Source organism: Sciurus carolinensis, chromosome 1 (genome assembly GCF_902686445.1).
Source record: "Sciurus carolinensis chromosome 1, mSciCar1.2, whole genome shotgun sequence".
Lineage (NCBI taxonomy): Eukaryota > Metazoa > Chordata > Mammalia > Rodentia > Sciuridae > Sciurus > Sciurus carolinensis.
This window is the reverse complement of record NC_062213.1, coordinates 130,847,177-130,867,990: the sequence shown is the minus strand read 5'-3', so window position 1 is coordinate 130,867,990 and position 20,814 is coordinate 130,847,177. Positions and strand designations below refer to the sequence as shown.

At 38.7% G+C, this 20,814-nt stretch overlaps 1 protein-coding gene across 2 annotated transcripts in view; it reads right to left on the bottom strand.

Annotated features, from left to right (window-relative positions):
- The window catches only part of Tgfbr3 (transforming growth factor beta receptor 3), a 189,714-nt gene that overhangs the window by 71,063 nt on the left and 97,837 nt on the right, over positions 1-20,814 (bottom strand). For both annotated transcript variants that reach the window (XM_047550251.1, XM_047550258.1), the window contains exon 4: positions 5,147-5,284. In XM_047550251.1, coding sequence (XP_047406207.1) covers positions 5,147-5,284 — 138 coding nt within the window. The remainder of the gene's footprint in view (positions 1-5,146; positions 5,285-20,814) is intronic.

Here is a 20,814-nt window from a genome sequence, read left to right as displayed (position 1 = left end):
GTGTGTACCCCCACACCTGATGGTTCATTCTTTCTATGGTCAAATAATATTCCACTGTGTGGATAAAGCATTGTTTTTATCATGTGATGGACGTTTGGTTGTTTTTCATTTTTAAGCTACAATGAATAATGATGCCTTGGACATTTACAGAAAAGATTTTGTGGATACATGTTTTACAGTTATTTTCCAAAAAAACTGTTGTGTATTCCTATCTGTGATATATAAGCCTTCCAATTTCTCTATGTCCTCGACAACACTTGTTATTATCTGCCTTTTTTATCATAGCTACCCTAATTAGCATGAAGTTATCCTGGTAAGGCATCTCATTATGATTTTGATCCACATTTCCTTCATAACTAATGACACTGAGCAGATTTTTCACGTGCCCTTGGTCATTTGTGTCCTTTCTTTGGAGAAATATCCATTCAAGCTGGAGCTTGTTTTTAAAGACAACTTAACATTATGGCTTTTCCCAATAATTTTTAGCAAAACAAGAACAACAAAAACCCTTTCAGGTTGAAAATTCAGACATCAATTACCCAGTTGAGTTATTGTACTTTTTCTTCAATTGTGGAAATATGTTCACAAATAAAAATAAGCTTCTATGACCTTTCTAAGAGTTTTTATTTATAGTTTCAACGTGAAACTATATGAATTAAGGGAAAGATTCCCTTAATATTTGATTGCACTGAGGAACAATCCTAACCTACTCAATATTCTTTGGACCATCCACACATCCTACAAAGGGAAAACTAAGACTGTGACAACTCTTTCACGTACGTGCACGTATGTGACTCATGAAGATACACTACTTGAAACTCAGTCTGAAACACTCTCCGTCCCACTCCTATTTCCTGGTAACCAGAACAAATGGGTCAAGCATCGGCACTTGCAGAAAAAACAAAATCCCAACTTCCCCCTGCCTGACACACTCCCTCCTCTGGCCTGTGCTGTGGGGTCAAGAGGAGGAATCAAATAAGCTGACAGAAAAAAATGCAGATACCTTTATTAGACAATAATAAAGCAAAATATTTTATACTTTTAAAGTGAGTGGTTGAGACCTTCTGTGCAACCCAAGACCTCCTAACCAATTATGAACATTTTTCCCTTTTTTAATTTGGCATTTAACAGTGCAAATATGTCGATTTAAATTAAAAAGTCATCCTGACAATGGAGTAAGTGCTGTCAATTGAACCCTACTTAAAAAAAAAATTATTGTTCAAGTGTTGAAACTGAAAAGTAATGCAAGTCCTTCAGCAACACATGCAGGAGGAGACCAGGATTGCGCATCCGGAAATGGGAGTCAGAAGACTCCTGCTCTCTCTTCAGGAACTCTAAGCAATCCGCGTGACCTTGGAGAGGATAGTGATGGAAACGAAGAAGTCTCAGCTTCCAGAGATTCCATGGGCCATATGAAGTGTATGAAGAAACAATTTTAAAATAATTGAGTTACCTTATCTTGCAATTTTAACTCTTAACTACAATAAGTGGGTAAGTAGGACATTCTACTGGTCTTCTCTCCAGCATGAGAAATGCACAAGTAGCTTTCTCTCCATCACTGTCCCTCTGCTGCAAAGACTGTCAAGACGATAAAGAGGCCCTGAAATTCACTTCGGCCCACAGGAAAGAAGGGAAGAGCTTGCCTAGGGAGAGCTGCCCAGCTTGTGAGAGAACTTGCATCACTCATCTCTTGATCAGAGAATTGGAATGAACAACAGATGTTCCATCATCTCTTTCAGGCCATGAAGAAATGTGTGATGGGAGAAAAGCATTTTCCCTAGAGGAAGCCTGCTGGACAATGGAGTAGAGTTCAGGTGTCCTGGAATTTAAATCCTTGACTTCTCCGGCTGCTGCCTCCCCCGCCTGGGTAATTTTAGGTTCATCATTTGAAACTAAAATGTTAGGTTCACCATTTAGGTTCATCCTTAAGTGGGATTAACTCCAAATAGCACTGATGTTACATTGCTTATTATACTGTCCCCCTGTTTGTAGATCTTAAACCCAATGGTCAAGCAGTTCTTCTAGATAGTAAACAAAATTAAAGCAAATAATAACTTGGAGTAAGATACTTTCCCTTGAAACCCATGCAGTGGCAGATGGAAGAAGGAATTCAGAAAGTGATAAATATAGCTAGGATATATGTGGCCCATACTGTTCAACTGGACCTACAGCCCAGAGCAATAGGAACTTCTTTTAATCTGGGGTCAGTCAGCTAGTCAAACTAGATATTTTATAATTACAAATATAAATTCAACATGCTTCTCCCAAGTGCTCTCTACTATAACACCAGCAATGGCACCTAATGTCTATGAACATATCAGTGGCAGGCACTTTGCTGGACATTTTATATGTAATCTCATTTAATCAAGATAATACTCCTAGGGTGTAGGGACTATTGTTATTTCCAAATTATTTCCCGAGAAAAATCAGACTAACAGAAATTAGTTTGCTCAAATTCTGCCCAGAATAGGCAAAGCCTCTGCTTAGAACCTTGCCATAACCTGCAATGTGGTAGCCACCAGCCTACTGAGCACCAGAAATGTGGCTAAGGAACAGGAACTAGTTTTTTAAAAGAATTTTGAATTGATTTAAATAGCCATGAATAGCTAGTTCTACAGTATTAGATAGTGCAACTCTACAGCATGAGGATTAAATGCACATGAGTTTCTAATCAGATCAGTAAGTCTTAATATCACAAATAATCTTTTTAAAGGAGATTGACAATAACTAAATATGAGGAGAACCAGTTCAGCAGAAAAGTTTGTAGAATAGGTACTATTTGGGTTTGAGAGACAGCTTAGCAAGAAATGAGCCCTGTGATTTGAGTTTTTAGCCTCTAAGTCTTAGTTCCCCACTTATAAAAAGGGGTAAATACACTAGGACTATATTGTGAGAACTAAATGAGATAAACTATTGGAGCTCTTAGTACAATTCTGGATCTGTACTAAACACTAAGTGTACTTTCCCCTCCCCTCGGTACTGGAGACTGATTGAACCCAGGGGCGCTCCAACACTAAGCTACATCCCCACTCCTTTTTATTTTGAGACAGGGTTTTGTTAAGTTCCTCAGGCTAGTCTCAAAGTTGAGATCCTTCTCTCAGCCTCCTGAGTCCCAAGGACTATAGGTAATATGCCACCATGCCTGGCTATAAATTTATTATTAATAATAACAAGTAAATTATTACAGTTTTGGCCTTTTTAGTAGACATATTAAGAATTTCAGTTCTCAAAAAAGAGCTACAATTTAAGTTCTTAGTAACTCCCACCTTGAGTTTTTCAATGTTTCATTTTGAAATTAATTCAAATTAATAGCCATGTTGCAAGTATTAAAAAAAGGAGTCTAGAATACTCTTCAGCTAGATTGACCAGTTTTTAATACCTTGCCACATTCTCTTTATACACTGTAATTTCTTTTTCCTGAACTATTTGACCCTTTGTTCCTTAGCACTTAAAGTGCATCAGGTATGTTTCCTAAGGACATTCTCTTACATAATAATAGTATCGTTATTAACTGCAAGAACTGTAACGTTGATGTAATACGTTAATCTATAGGCCCGATTCTAATTTCATCCACTGTCCTCATAATATCCTTTCTGGCAATTGTGCCACTTCTACCCAAAAGAATCCAGTTCAGGATCATATGTGTCTCTTTAGTCTTATTTAACCTGGAATAGCTCCTCAGCCTTTCTTTGAATTTCATGATAAACATGAAGAGGACAAGCCAGTTATTTTATAGAAAACCACTCAGTTTGGTTTTGCCCAGTGTAACCTCATGATTAGATTCAGCTTCTACATATTTTTGGCTAGAATCCTACATAAGTGATGCCGTGTTCTTGCTCATTAGCAAGCACACAATGTCCACCTGCCCCATATTGGTGACATTAATTCTGATCACTTGGTTGAAGTATTTCTGGGTATCTCTACTATATAGAGTTGCTCTTTTCTTCCATATTTAATAAGTAACTTGTGAAAAAGATATTTGGAGAATATGCAAACATACTGTTCCTCAAACTCCTTCACTTACACATCTATTGATGATTTGTGCCTGAATAACTTTTACTATGATGGTTACAAAACGATGATTTCCTAACTTCATCATTTCTTCCACATTTCTTAATTGGCAGTCTACTCTAAAGAGCAGTTTCCTCTTCTCCCCCCCCCCTTTTTTTTTCACTTATTTACTTATTTTCACTTATTCACTTATTTCACTTATTTTTTTTTCACTTAATAACTGTATTGATCATGGACTCTTTATCCTGTGGGTGCCTCTGAGTTTTTAAAAGCATTCTTCAAATGCAAGTGACAAAAAGCTACAGATCTGAATTAAGGACATTAATTGGGGAAAGTTTATTGATTAGGCCAGAGGAAAACTATTAACTAAGGACTCCACTCACCTGAGATGCCTACAAGCAAGAGAGGTGTAAAAGCTTAAGGCTGTGCATTAGGACTCCAGCAAGGAGTTCTTGCAGTGGACAATGTGAGTTATCACTACCAAGTTGCAGTGTCGCTCATCATCAGACATGATATCATACCCCAAAAATTCCATCCAAACAACCCATCTATTTCTCCACAACTAGCAAATTTGAATGTTCTGGCAAACTCCAAAAGACATGATTTACAAATAGTAGGTAATATTTGGATCATTCCACAGAACTAGGTTCCAGCTTTTTTTAATAAAATACAAATGATTTCATTTTGGAGTTCACTGTGTCACTTTCTCAAAAAACAGTTTCTCATATCAGAAGTCAGGCCTGTTTTATATACAAATAGAATGGGTTTGTGCATCTTTATTTTGATCAGAGACCACACACCCCGTGGCTGTTTGCAGTATTTCCAGTACTCTTGATGCCACAAGGGGATCTCAGAGCTGAGATCAAAGCTCAGGTCACACAGCCTAGGACTGCAGGTCCTCCTCTGTCATGCAAACAAGACCTGACTCCTCATCCACACAGGACACACGGGTGGTGCTTGCTTCTTGCAAATGCTTACCTATGCCACTCAAATATCACCAAGTGTACAGCTCCACATTCAATGCTCTTTGAAAATTGGTATTATTTCAGTGCAAAAAAGCCTTTTTAGAAAGACTTGCAAAGTTTTGGGGTCATTATAACCTTAAAGGATCAATTAGAAGAGTTTGAAACATTACCAAGAAAAGTCTGGAGACCCCAGTGGCAAGTCTCTCTGTCTTCAAATGCCAAACCAGAGGTTGTGGGGAGTTGAGCAGGAACACAATAGGCTTGTGGTGAATGTGCACTGAGGAGATGGGATTCAGGTGCAGAGTGACCTAGGAAGCAACAGAAAGAGGGGAGAGATGTTAGCACTAGTTCTCCATGCAGATCACTCAGAGCAGCATCTGAATACCTTTCCACCACTCACCATTAAGAGAAGAAGCTATAAAGTAGTTCTGAATCTATGAATAAGATATATCAGGTTGAGTTACACGATACTGCCAATATTGGGCCTTTTTGCTTTCCTTCCCCCCACCTTTTTTTTACTACAAAGTGACTATTTCATACGGTTTGGCCCCACTAATTTCAGTCAAAACATGACTCAGCTCCCAAGAATAGAACACAAATAAAAACAAAACGCTTTTTGTTTTAAGAACTGACAAAGGCAGAATAAAAGGTACCTTCCCCCAAGTCCCTCACTTGACTTAAAGTCAAGAGGCCATACTGAGAATTAGAGAATAGGATCCACTCAGGGTGGGTTATCCCTCTGGACCTTCAGAGGAAGGACTTTCTACTCTCTCAGGTAAGCTCCAAGCTCTATAAAGTCAAGTGAGTTCTGCCAGAGAAAGTGCCAAGAGAGAAGAGAAAGGGGCTGCCAAGGGAGCTGCCAAGGCTCTCATTGTCCCAGTTACTAGTGGGAAGGGGTTTTCCAAAGAAATGAGGCAGAAAACACACCAAATAAACACTGATTGTACAGAGTTCCCCAGGGGGAAAAATGGGGGAGAAAACTATGAGCCTGGATAGGAAAACAACTGAGGTCAGTTTTGAGGTAGGATCAAGGACCATTGTAAGTTATCATTAGCATCATCAAAAGGCACCTGTAAGTAAAGCCAGAAAAGGTGGACTCAGTGTCTTCTGAGAGCACAAGAGCAAAGGGCAGTCAACATTAACATAGAAAAGCAAAATGCTGCACGAAGAAATACTAATGAGACATTTTTAATAACCTGTCTCATAGGGACTTTCTATTCCAAGGGGTGAGGCAAAACAAGGAATCACATACTTAAATGGTGAACTCACCAAAGAGCAGTAAGGGAGGGAAGGGACAAAAAAGGGCTTAGGCTAGGAAGGTACAGACTGAGGGACACATGGGAAACAATATACATGTCAGTCATAACCCTCCAAGGAGGAAATGGTCTAGATCCATGATCTGAGTCTATGCAGTCACCGGGGACACAGCATTGAACGCTGGTTACTTGACATCTTCCTAGTGGCTGCCAGCCTGCTTTGGTCTCCGTGTATCTCTACCTTCTCTGTATCTCTGCCATCCTTTCTAGGGACTGCCTATGACCAGCATTATTTATTACCGTATATTCTCAGGTCATTGTTTTAAAAAGGCACCATGCTTTAACATATGGTAAGCACTCCCTAGATGATTTAATTCTCTACTTTTCAATGCCACAAAAGTACTTATGCACCAAAGTACATGATAGTATCTTGTTTACTATTGAAAGTGCATGTCTTAATTTCCAAAGTAGACTATGGGCAATGTCCTTACATTTAATACCATGCTTAACATATCATAGACAATAAAAAAATTGACTTATCACATCAAATTCATAAATATGTATGTTACCTAAAAAGTTTTAAAAAAAAAGGCTGAAGATATTCATAAGCTCAAACAGAGTTACCTAGCTAATTTGCAGAAAAATACAAAAACAAAAGCAAAAAAAAAACATAAGCCCTTTTTGCACATAGCTAGGATTGTTTTTATATTTTGGCATAAGTATGGTGCCAAATCAGTACCAATTCAAAGTATGAAATAAACTGTGATGTCAAGTACAGTTAAAGGAAAAAAAGAAGTGTCCTTGGTTGTTGTTTTATTTACTTACGTATTATTATTATTTTGTGTGTGAGAGGTTTTTCACCACACTTTGCAGATGTTGTCTGCATCTGGAAATAAATGGATAATCACTGAAAACAAGAGAAACTATAGAAACAGGTCAGAGGCAAAGATACAAACTGAAGCCTTCACAGAACAGAGAGATGCATACTACAGAGAGCTGTGTGAAGAGTGGAGAAAGGAGGGATGACATACTGGCTTAAGAGTACCTGAAAAATGCAGAGCAGCCCTCTCCCTAACAGAAGACGCCATTCTCTGTGGCCTCTCCCTAACAGCACGGGGCAGTAAAAGGTTTCCCTATTGATTTATTCCAAAACTGTTCCTTGAGCACCACAGTCGTACAAACAATAACAATGTCCATCTGCAGAGGGCACATCAAACCTCTTTTCTGATGATTTTCTTTGTCGTTTTCAGGCATACGATTCTTTTTAAAATTCACAGATATGCATACATTTGGGTCAAAATGCATACTACAAAATAAGTAAGTACATATCTCAAATGAATAAGAATTTTTCTTTTTTTTAAAAAAAGCTTATGAAATAAGATGTATGAAACAGATATTGGTACCCAGGTCCAAAATTTTCCAGATGGTCCAAAGTGTCAAGGCCTGGCTCAGACAATCAAGGAAAGATTTCTAGGAGTCTCAGCTCTCTGAGCTTTCCTGGAAACAGCTCCTTCTTCAATATGTGGCAGTGTCTGGCCAAGATGAATCTCTGCTTCTGGCACAAAGGTCCCAGGCAAAGCCCCAAAAGCCATTTGGCAAAGAAGAATTCACACTACAATTGGGAAATTAAAAGAAAAATACCCAATACTTTTTATAAAAGATCATTTGGCAGGAACAAAGAGCCCTACAAGCATCCACTCACCTAATCCCTCAACACTCTTGATTTTCTATACTTCCTACATTTGAGCAATTGTGCTGCAGGGAAGACAGGGGACAACCAAAAAGAGAATGAAGGTATAACAGCTCCTGGGAATGTAGGGAGAATGTACCTGGAATATCTCAAAGAATCCCTGGCCAAGCTGCCTAATTTCTCCTAGGTTTTAGAAAGGAAGGAAGGGTCCTCTCTATGGATCAATTATAGGTCAGGAGAGGTAACAGATAAGATCATAAGAACATCCTTCTGCAGTTCTTCACCACTAGCTTGTCCAGTGTTGGTGGGCTAAAGACCAAAGCTAAGGCAGATTGCAGCAAAGAAAGGAGAAATGATATAAATGGTATCCAACAATTTCTAGCTTAGAAATTCAAATAGTAGTTTAAGGAGCTGATCCTCAATCCTTTATCAAATTTACACATAAAAATCCACTTATCAGCTTAATCTACAGGCTTCAAAAGTAATAAGGAACTGAATGTAGGGGTCATATGAGTCATGGAAGCTAACAGGGCTAATAGAGATGTATCCCAAATGAAGGATTAATGGCTAGTCTCCAAATCAGTGGCTTCTTTGTTAATCTTTGGGAGTGACAGCATTTGAGAACTCAATGTGAGTATGAATCCTCTCTCTCTCTCTCTCTCTCTCTCTCTCTCTCTCTCTCACACACACACACACACACACATGCACACACACACACACACACACACACACACACCACACAACATTTTGCAGACAATGGTAAGGAAACACATCCATTGCAGATGCCACGTATTCCAGGTTAAGTGCCCATAAACTCTGGATAAGGAACCCATCGTAGAATAGCAGGAAAATTTTAATGGCAGAAATGGAAACAAAATAGTTCCATCTGATTAAACTAGAAAGCATATTTCTGGTCTAAAGATGTCACCCTGTCTGGGAAAGAACTTCATAGATGATAACTCAGAACTAAAAATCTTTCAGTGTAGTTTCTGGGGGCTTCAGAGGCCTCTTCAACCCACAATTGACCACATACTGATCCATGCAGTCCTGTCTTCTGCTTTCATCATGTTTCTTTCAAACTGTGAATAGTCAGTCTTCCTGGTGGGGTGAGGAAGTGCAAGTATATCTAGTCTGTCACATCCCACATGTATACTTTGTGCCTCACACCTCACTGATCCCTTTCCTAAAAGGAGGAAAGTCAACTGGTCTCATCAGGTCTACCACATCTTCTCATTCCAGATATTCTGAGGTTATCTATGCAGCTCAGCAAACATGCTATGTGTAATTTCATAAAGAAATTCAAAGCAAATCATTTGTTTCTCTGGGAAATCTGAACACCACTTAGTACAAAGTCAAGGCCAACTCTAAGGAGCATAAAGCCTCCAAATGGAAAGACAACCTTCCTATCTTCCAATTAGGATGCATGTCCTCACCTGCATTATCACCAGAAAAAAAAAAAAAAGCAAGGACAACATTCTCTAGACCTTGGGTGGTAAAGACATCTCAGTTTTCCAAGGAATATCTTTGATAAGCAAAAGTTACATATATTGTCTCAGACTCTGTAAGTCACTTTATGAAAATGAATTATGTCCTTACAGGGAGGGGAAAATACTTAACTTTTTATGAAAAGTTGCCATATGAAAATTGTTTTGAGTTTCCCAGAATTCATAGTATAGATGCAAGATATCCCTACCATAGAGATTTCAAAAGATTTCTTATTAGTAAGAAACCCCTACTCCTGGGGTTTGTTAAAACAAACAAAAGCAAAGTGAGAGAAACAACTGATAGGAAAGTCTAACCGTTGCCCAATTTTGCTAACGTGTCAGTGAGGTTTTATTTCAACATTTCTGATTCTTAGAACAGCCACGGTGGACCCACGAGGCAATGAAGTCATCCAAAATACTACCAGAGAGACTCCTAGTATCTAAAACCAGACCAAATAATGCTCTGAAATGGATGATTCAATAATCAGTTTACACTAAGACAGATAAGAAAAGAACTCCAACAGCATGCCTATAACCAAGACCCATAAAATCGCAGCCTGGTCTGTATATAGCCATTATCTGTCCCCTCCTCAGAATAAGGAGACATCCCTTGGCAATAGAGCTGGCAGTAACTGAAAACCTCCTGAATCCTGTCCTCCCAGCACCCATATATTACACAGACAGACCATGAGGCATGAATCTATTTCAAGACACTAGGGTCCCAGAGTTATACTCAAATTTCACTTACATTTGGGCAATGGACTTTTAGGAACTTAATGGTGACCCCAGATGAATCTGAAATGTTACAACTGATTGCTGGGAACAGTATTTAGCTCATTATTGTTACAGTGTTTTTAAGGGTATCCATTCTGAGGAAAGATGCAGCTGACATTTTATTTGCCATTGCTTGTCTTTCACCACTTGGGAATTGGTATAAAAAGATTCCTTTTAAAATATTCTTGGAGGGATGGATTTGGAGCACTTTAAAATTTCCTTATTTTTTAAGTTTTGTATTTCTAAAGGAACATCAATTAGTTGGTGCTGAATTCAAGGAATTGGGACCTCCTAATGTCCCCACCCCTACCACAGAGAGTCACCTGACTGTCCTTGCAGTCTCCAGATCACTGGGGTCAAAGATGTCACACTGTTATGATAAAAAAGGCATCAAGCTATTTCCCAATGGTTCTGAATTGAAACCACTTACTGTGCTAAGAGGGACACAGTCATCAATTCCCAAACTAATCCCCCTCCTGCAATGAGGACATGATTCTGGACTCCCTGGGAGCCTCTGAAAATAATCTAATAAAACCACAAAGGGCAGGGGGATCCTAAAAGTCTGAAATTTGATGCAGAAATAAGTCTGTCTTCTCTCTTCCATATTTTGAATGCCCTGGAAAAATTCCGGGAACTAAATTTGGGTTGGGGGTTGAGGGACAAGAACTCATATAAACAAAAGAATATTTATAAAACTTACAGGTCATGACCCTCTAAAGGGGTCCTGGGAGTATTGCAAGGGGATTCCAGGGACCCTGGACTTCCCTTCCCAGAGTAGCCCATGGCTTGGCCGCTGCAGGAAAGAGGCAGGGAAAGTGGAGACCCTGGGTGTAGGTGTGTTTGGGTATAGGAACACAGCAGTAGGCCTCTGCTGATGGCAAGTCTGAGGAAACTGACAGGCATCTGTTTAGATGTTTGCCCCCCTCACCCCCCGTGACATTGTGAAGTCTTCAGAGCACAATCCAAGGGCAGGAACTGAGTCACATTCATTTCTGCATCCTTGGGCCTAGCATAAGGCCAGACATCTAGTAAGTAATCAATAAGTTTTCTGGGAAAATGAATAAAAGAATGAGCAAAAGTTATTAATGAAATATGACTCAAATAATGACTACAAAGTCATATTGCCCTGTTTTTCTGACCAAAAGAGGGGGTCATTTAATAAAGAGAACATTAACTTCACTATCAAGTTCAACTTGAACTTTAAAACCGAGTCAAGAAAAGCAAACAGATTCCAACTACCAAAATGAATTCTAGGAGCTGCCTGGACAGTATGTTGGAGAGGATTCTGAGGCCACATCCAGGCCTTGTGGGAACAAACACCCCAACTAACTGTGGTCCTCTGCTATGCGTTCAGGACAGGGCAGAGCGGTTCTTATAATGTGTATGGAGACCATCTGAGGCCAAAAAAGAAAACAGAAATTTTATCTTAACAGTTTTGTGAATTAAAACATGTAAGATGTGAAAAATAATCTTTGAAACATATTCTCCTACTCAAGGTTAGATAATAAGGGGAATGTGCAAGTCAGAAGCAAGAACTACTTTACTGCTGGAAGAGAAGGAAGAAAAAAAGGAAAGGAAGGGGATCCAGTTATAAGCAAATTGAGGGGAAGCAAGCACAAGCTGAGAGGCCAAGGAACAGAATGAGTCAACAAATAAGAACAGCCATGTATGCCTACAGTGCCAGTTAATGCAGCTCCAGTGCTCTGATGCAAACCTTCCTCCAACTCCACTGCAAAAGCTTCCGTGGTGCCCACTGCTGTCATGAATGTGTGCTATGGACAGAAAGGTACTGGTGGCATTTCAAATCCATGTGAATCAAGTGTGTCCCAGACATGTGGAGTATTAGAATCATAAACTCAAGGAGGATGAGGACCACAAGAACATAAGGCTCTGGCAGTCTACAGAAATAGACTATCTGGATTTCTACAAACCATAGGATTAGCAGAGGTGCAAACCAATCACTCCTGAGCTGCAGGGGGCCCTGGCTGATGTGTGGATTAGACTAAATTACTCCCTAAGGAAACTGATTCTGGTCAAGGGAGGAAAACCTTGGGAATTCTGTGAAATCTGGTTTCCTTTGAAAGCTATAACAAAAACAACTCCTGAAGTTCACAGTCCCAGCCCCCTGAGAGTATTCTGGTTCAGTCAGGTTATGCTTTTAAGGAAATGTTTTCAGAGGAACTTCAGTTTCAATTACATGGCCTACCTTGGGGAAGAGAGAGAAAGTAACACGGAGTCAAAGGTGGGGGAACATGTTATCAGTCGATGTTTGGGGAGCATTTTTCCTGAAAAAGTATTATCTTTCTGGACCAAATGTTCCATACTCTTTTAGAGGCATGGAATCATAAATGTTTTTAATTCAGGAAATAAACAATGTCAGAACAGCATAACACACAAGGGAGCAAATACAGTTTGCAATGTTCATGTCAGTTTGGTATTTTTGCTGGTTTTCCTCCACACAATCAGTTTTTGTTAAGCCCTGGGATGCCTTTTCAGGGCAAAGAACCTATCATCACGAAAAGTAGAGGGAAGGTTGCCAAAACTGCATTTGGAATTTGGCATGTTGGAGCTGATAAGTGTCTAAGGTGGGATAATATCTTCTTAAAGTAGCATTCGAGTGTTTAAGTTTCATTTTTCTTGAGGCAGCATTAAAAGCAGTTCAACACATTTGTTCTGACTGGAAAGGGGTGAAGCTTACAATACAGAGTGAGACACCTGGCAATTCAGTTGTTAAGGTTACTTTGTAACCTTAAGATCCTATAAGTACTTTTTAATACCCTTCAAGAAAAGGGGAGAAAAAAGAAAAGAGAAATGAAAGAAAGGAAAAAGCAGAAGGTCCAAGTGGTGAGAAGTCTAAACAATGATCCTGAGGACATTTATTCACAGGTAGATCAGAATTGAGGGTTACGCAGGGACTAAGAAGGGGTTTTACCTCAGAATGAAGTAAGTGTAAATGCTAACATAGACCATTTGATTTTCAAGTTACACTACTAATATAAGACCAGTCATTCAAAGATACTGTAGTCGTATCAAAGCTTTATGCACAGTCAGCATATTTAAATGCTGGTAAATCCGTTCATACAACTGCGGATGTGTGACATATGACAGAGCAACAGAATGAAAAGAGACAACATTAATTATCTTCTAAGTGAGTAATTAAAATTTATTGCTTTCCATATTTGACATTGGGAAATATGAGGTTCTGCCTTACCATGAGGGAAAACTGTATGCTAACTTTTATTTTTACTCTTCAAGTGAGTTTCTAATATCTGAACTCTACTCAGTGTGATGGACAGGGAAGTCATTCAAATATTTAACTAAATTTAACTAAACGTAAGCTGGAGCACCTGAACTTAAAGGATTTGAAAGTATTGTGAAGGCCTGGTTTCATGCAAATGGAAAAGGTTCAAGCTACTTTTTCATAATAGATCTCCAAAGAATTTTCTAATTCTGTCCATAATATAGAAGGTCCTAAAAGATATCAAGGTCATACTGCTTAAGCTCCATTTTATAATTCAGTTAAATCTCAAATGCTTATTAAGTCAATAGCTTCTAGTCTTCTACTTCTCCTTTTCTGCAAAACTAATATAGTTTTCAGTCCTGCCTCATACTCATACTTTGAAACTACCACTAATAAATAGTAATTAGAGCCAAAATGAGAAAAGTAGAACTAGGGGTGGGGGGTTATCTTACTAAATATTCAGGTCTTGATTATAAAGTTCAATATGACAAAGTTACCAGCATCCTACAGAAGTAACTGAAATTCTCTACATGTGATGTTTGAGCAGAGAAAAAGAAATTTTATTCATAGTATGACAAATCTCTCCATTAAAATGTGATATGAAATAAATAAAATATGGCACTACCCATACAATAAACGATTATTTGGCATAAAAAGGAAGAAGTACTAATACATGATACAACATGGATGAGCCTTGAAAACATCATGTGAAGTAAAAAAAAAAAAAGAAAGAAAGAAAGAAAAGAAAAAAAAAAAAGACAAACCCAAAAGGTCACATGTTGTATGATTACATTTTTATTAAATGTTCAGAACCAGAAACTCTACAGAGACAGAAAGTAGATTGGAAGCTGCAGGGCTGGGGATAGGGAAAATGAGACATTACTGTTAATTGATATGGGGTTTCTTTTTTGAAGTGGAGATGGTTGCACAACATTACGAGTATATAGATGTGATGGAACAGCACAATTTAAAATGGCTGAAGTGGTTTTATTAGTCAGGGTTCTCCAGAGAAACATAATTATCTTATGCCTAATGATCCCCAAGTCAATGATGGTACAAAACTGATACATATTCAGAAGAAATCATACATCAATTTTTTTTTTTTTTTTTTTTGAGATGGGGGTTCCCTATGTTGCCCAGGCTGAACTCAAAGTGAACTCAAGTGATCCTCCTGCATCAGCTTCCTGAATAGCTGGGACTATAGGCATGCACAACCACAACAGGCTCATATTTAGAATTTTGTATGTTGATATTTTCCCAGGCTAGAAATATGTAGTACAATACTCTTTGCTGACACTGGGCAAGGGCAGGAGGCCACAGCTCCCAGTCAGGCATGAGATCATGGGGGAAAACAACCAGTACTCTGTGGTGTGCTATGTTGCTATGCTGCAATGTCCAGCTGGTTAGGGGGATTAAATGCACTTTCAACTTACAGTATTTTCAACTTGTGATGGGTTTATCAGGATAACACTCCATCATTTACATAGACGATCATCTGTTTGTATAAGAGGGAATTTATCATGGGAATTGGGTCACAAAATAATGGAGGCTGGTAAGTCCCATGATATGCTGTCCACAAGCTGGAGAACCCAAGAGTCACTGATATAACTCTCAGTCCAGGATCCAAGGCCTGAAAACCTAGGGAGCTGCTGATACCAGGCCCAGGATATGAAGGCCTGGGATCCTGTAGTTCTGATGTCCAAGGGCAGGAGACAAAAAAGACAATGAATTCCTTTCCCCTGCCTTTTGTTCTCTCTGGGCGTTCAATAGATTGGATGATGCCTGCCAACACTGAAAGATTTTCCTTACTAATTCACCAATTCAAATACTGATTTCTTCTGGAAACCCTCACAGACACATCCAGAAACAGTGGGTACCAGCTAAGAAGGTATCTCTTAACCCAGTCAAATTGACACTTAAAATTAACAACCGGAATAGTAAATTTTCATGCTATGTATGTTTTACCACAATAAAATGTGGTTTTAACTTTCACATAGGATAGAGCAGACCAACTCTAGAGTTTAAAATCTCATTTGGAAAAGACTTTCATGTGATGCTATAAGGAATTCATTTTATCTTAAAAGGCTCAAAGTTCCTATCAATCCTCAGAACTTAAAATCCACAGCATCCAAAACTAAGCCATACACTAAGCTAGCTTCAGTTAAAACCTTGTGTTTCCTGTGCATTTTTTTTTTTTTTGCATTTATTCGAACAGTATGAAGTAAGTGCCTCTTATGGGCCAGGTACCACATCAATTACCAGTGATGGAAAGGTAAGAGACAAACAGACTATTCTTCCCCAATTTGGTCACAGTTCATGGGAAGATAGACGCCTGAAGGGATGAATACAATACGACACCATGACAGATGTGTCGGGTATGTGGAGAGAAAAGAGGATGCAGAAGAAAAAACAAGCAGCTTGAACTGGGACAGGTCTCCCAGACAGGACAAACTGAACCCAAACTAGTTAGGAAACATAAAAATCTGTGACCATGATAAATTTTCTTGTTTCTCACAACTTCTGAACTACTTAAATTGGCTGGATGATCAATTATCAGAAATATTTTAGGAAAAATAAGCTATATTAGATGAGTACTCAGACTCCTTCTGACCTTAGGATCTAATGATTCCACGACTTCATTATTGAAGAGTTTTCCTAAGATCTTCAGATTCTCTTTACCTACTTCCCATTTATTTTCTTCTCTGAAGATGTTTCCTAAATTTGTTTTTAAAAGTGCATTACACTTGGGCTGGGCACAGTAGTGCACCTATAATCCCTACAATTTGAGAGGCTAAGGCATGAAGATCACAATTTTGAGGCCACCCGGGGCAATTTAGTGAGACCCTATCTCAAAAATAAGAAACAAAAAGGGTTGGGAATGTAGCTCAGTAGAGCCTAGCTTGCCCAAGACCCTGGGTTCAATCCCCAGTACTACAAAAAAAAAGCCCATGTATTTCAGCTTTTCACAAAGATCTGGAAAACTGTCCTGGTAGGTTCAGGTCACATCTGTCCATGTTTTGGAATATGGTGAGTCTGGGGGGCTTGTTGTCTTTTAAGTCCAGATTCTGAAATTAAAACTAGCTTTGGAAAAGCTATATGTTTCAGAAAATGTTAAACTTAATTTCTCCAAACCTTAAAAGAGACCAATGGTATAAAATTGCTGAGGTTAGATAATTTATATTTGCTATAAATATATTACTTTGTAAACTCCAAGTTATAAGGAAAATTTTATTATTATATCAAAGAAAGATAAGGAGTTTCATTTTCCAGACCATGGCAGATGAGCAATATTCTAAAATGCCCTTTAAAACAGAGACAGAAATCTGATATAGTCAGTTACCTACATAATCTAGCCATCAGTTTCCACATCCTTAAGCAAACAAACCTTCTAACCAGAGTTAACAAGTAGCAAAATAGTGTGATTTTTGTTTCCTCTTCTATTAATTTTCCACTCACCATGGAAGGTTGCCAATCAGCATCAAGAAATAAAGTATGAATGATGGGAAAAATGGACAAGTCAGGGCACTGAACAGCCCAGTGTTAATTGAGGGAGGGGCTCTTAACACTGGCCTCAAGCTACACTAAGAATGAATGTCTTACCATCTGCCTTTCCGTTAATATTTATCATCTAGAATGGGCTTCATGAAGTGAAACACGGCTGTCAACGTAGCATAAGGAATGACAATGTGGACACTGTGCCAGACTCTCTGGTTCAACTCCAGCTCCACTGGTTCTCTTAGCAATGTGACCTTGGGAAAAGTTGCTTTGACCCCTTTGTGCTACAGTCTCTTCATCTAAAATACAGGATAACAGTACCTACCTTTTTGAGTTATTATGTGAAACAAGAAAGTTAATATAGTCCCACAGTTAAAAACGATGTGTTAGCTAGAGACAGGTTCTCAACTTTCTCCTACAAAGATCCTTCTCAAACCTCTTTCCTTCTTGTGAAGTGTTCTCTACTCACTACCCTGAAACACACTCGTATCCGAGCTGTGTATAAGTGGACATAATGTTCTACTGTTACTTTGGAAATTTTCAAAGTCAAACTATATGCAAACTCAGGAAATTAGGTTTCTCAACTCTTTAGAAAGAGGTAGGTTTATGTATTAACCTACTTAATTATAGTTTCATATTTTCACATACAATCAATTTTGTTCTTCTCACAGAAAAAAAAAAAAAATACCAGCCCTTCTATGAAGGTTTCAAGTTATCAGTGCTCTCAGAAGGAAGCTCTTACCAGCAAATACCCTTAACCTTTCTCTTACAGTACCTATCATCTGCTGCCGTATATTAAGTTAACTTTGTACAAATGGACTCTCTTAGAGGAAGTGCTATAGTGTGGATACTGACTATCCCCCCAAAGGTCCATGAGTTAAAGGTTTGGTTCCCAGGGTGGCACTATTGAGAGGTGCTGTGGATCTTTAGGAGATGAGGCCCAGTGGAGAGTCCACAGGTCACTGGGGGTGTGACCTCAAGGAGGACTGTGAGGACCCTGGTCTCTCCCTGTTTGCTTCCTGGCTAATGAGGTGAGTGGTTTTGCTCTGCCATGATAAGCAAAAGGGCCAACTGATCTAGGACTAGAACCTCCAGAACTGTGGGCCAAAATAAATCTTTTCTCTTTAAAAGTTGATTATCTCAAGTATTTCATTATAGTGACAAAAAGTTTGCACAGGAAGGATTGGAACTTGTGTTTTTATCACCTTAGAGCCTGGTCCAATACCTGGCACTTATGTGGAAGTATATAAATATGGAATAAATAAATAAATAAACCAATAAATACATCCTAAAGTAAAATTTAGTCTCTCCCAAGTTCTACATTTTCTTCCAACTTGGCCAGCAAGTTCTGTAATCCAATCCTTTGGGTCACTCTGTCTTCCTTTCTAAATTACAGGCAGTTTGACCGGGTGGGTAAGAACAGTGACTCAGAGCCAGACTCTGGGCTGGAATCTCAGCTCTCCTCTTACCAGCCTTAGGACCTTGATTATGTTAAGACTCTATGAGCATCAGTTTCACTGGTTTTGACATGGGGATAATAATTGTACCTATCCCATCAGATGTCAAAGGATTAAATATGTCATTTGTGTAAAGCACTTAGAACAGTGAGTTGGCACATAGTAAATGCTCTTTAAGTGTTAGCTATTATTACACCTACCGTTTAAAACCACAGCTATTTCCTCTATTCCTTTGGTTCCTATAGAAAGAAGTTCTTGCCTATATTGTCCTTCAAGCTTAGGATAGTTTCCCTCATAGATCTCCAAACACAGACTGCTGGGTTTGGCTCACATCCTCTTCCTGAATCATCTTCTCTCAGGGCACACACAAGCCCCATTAAGCTCCCCCTTCACTACTAGTCTCTTTCTTCCCCCACCTCACAACTCTAAAAACTTCCTCCATCATCCTCAGAGCTCTTTCTTAGATCATTATCATGACCAACATCTCCAAGGATCACTTAACTCTGGCTTCAACCAGACTTTGAGATGCTTTGAAGGCCCATAAGATTTGGGAAAGGATAGGAAGCTGTTTGTTTTTAAAGGCAACATATCCTAAATGAGATGCCCTATTTCCAAATATTTGTTGACACAAACCCATCACTGTTGGGCTTGCTACAAGCTCAGTGAAGACCTCCAACAGATACAATATCAAAAAGGTCGAGACAGCTGCAAAGGTTTCTGTTTCCCTGGAGATGGGAGAGTCATGGAAGGCTAAGAATCACCACAGCAACCAGACTACAAAAACAGTCCGTGGGCTTCAGCCCTATAACTCTGGTAAAGCAATTTGTACTCCGTGAAAAGGCTGGGGCACAGAAGTTGAAAGATGATCAAAGTAAACACTGCTCCTCAAGCACCATTTTGTTGTGCTGATTTCAAGGCATCAAGTCACAGCATCAAAGTTCTGTTACGAAAGATGCACATCTAGTGCCAGGGATTTGCTAGGCTGCTCCGATGAGAAGGTCTAGAGAGAAATTCATAGCACATTTTCCAAAACACCCATTTCAAATTTGCAGTAAGAACAGACCAGGGTAAAAATGTATGCCATTATATCAAGTTACCCTGCCCATGCAAGAACAGCTGTTGATCCAAACCCTGGATTTTAAAAAAGGAAGGGGAAAAAAAAAATGAGTGTGATTTTTCTGATAAAATATTAAATAGATTTTATTTCATGCTGACCTTTCATGGACTAATTCCTATAATTTTAAGAAAAACTTCTATAACCCTTATTAAACAGTCAATGAAAAAACAGCATATTCTAGAATCTTTGGTCTGCTACTCTAAATCTACAATAGTTGAAAAAGCAAACAAGAAACGATAGAGCAGGAACTACAAAATATAGCAGCTTGGAAATTTATTTGTAGATTTATAAAAGCTCTCAATTTTTATTAGAATGATTAATCTAATTGTTAACTATGGCTTGAATATAGTTTTGATTTTTTTATTTGTTTGTTTGTTAAAGAAACTCAGGGTGGTCCACCTGAGTAGCCTTAGAGCATCCTCAAAAATTGGGTAAGAAAAAAACATACAATTCCCATTAGCAAGAATTTATAAAAACAATTCTCAATCCTTAATCATAGTGACGGTACACAAAAGATACTCATAGAAAAACACTTAGAGGTAGTAAGGAATCTGTCGCTCAAACTAGCTTGAACAAGAACTCTTAGAAATTCAACTAGAACTATGTGCTGTGTACACACACTTATCACACTCTTCTAGGATGAGCCTAGTATAGGGCTGCTTCCTGACTCTCTTCAGGAGAGAGACAGGGTCCACTTGCACAACTACTGGAGTTTCAGCAGGAGGCTCAGTGAATGAGTAGGGGGTCTGTTAGCCACAGATTTATTGTTCCTTAGGCTCCTTGGCCCAGCAGTTCACAATATATAAGGAAATAACCTCTAACACCTAGATGCTTCACAGACAGGAATCAAAGGCTTGGCTTACATACTTGCTCAATCTTTTTAGTTTTTTCCAGTTTCATCTCCAAGTTAACAAGTATGTGACTTGATACCTCCCAACTGACAAGGAAAAGGGGTTCTTATTTCACAAGTTATATATATCAGTTAATCGTGTAGCTACTGAATGGCTACTATGTGTAAGGTGCATTGCTAAATCAACTTCCCCAAAGTATGGAGATCCCGAATAATTTTTAAAAATATAGTTCATGTATTTATTTTTATGATATTAGAAGTTGAGGCTAAAGCTATTTTTATAGGATTTGTTTTTTTAGTGAATAGATATGAAGAAAAATATTAGATAAAAAATAATACAGGTAGTATAATACTATACAAATTGTGAAGGCAGCATATGTACACATATTTGGAAACATCACTAAGTAATGAAAGGATTTGAATGTGAATCAGACACAAAACTTGTCCTTAAGCAGTTCATAGTTGCTGGGCACA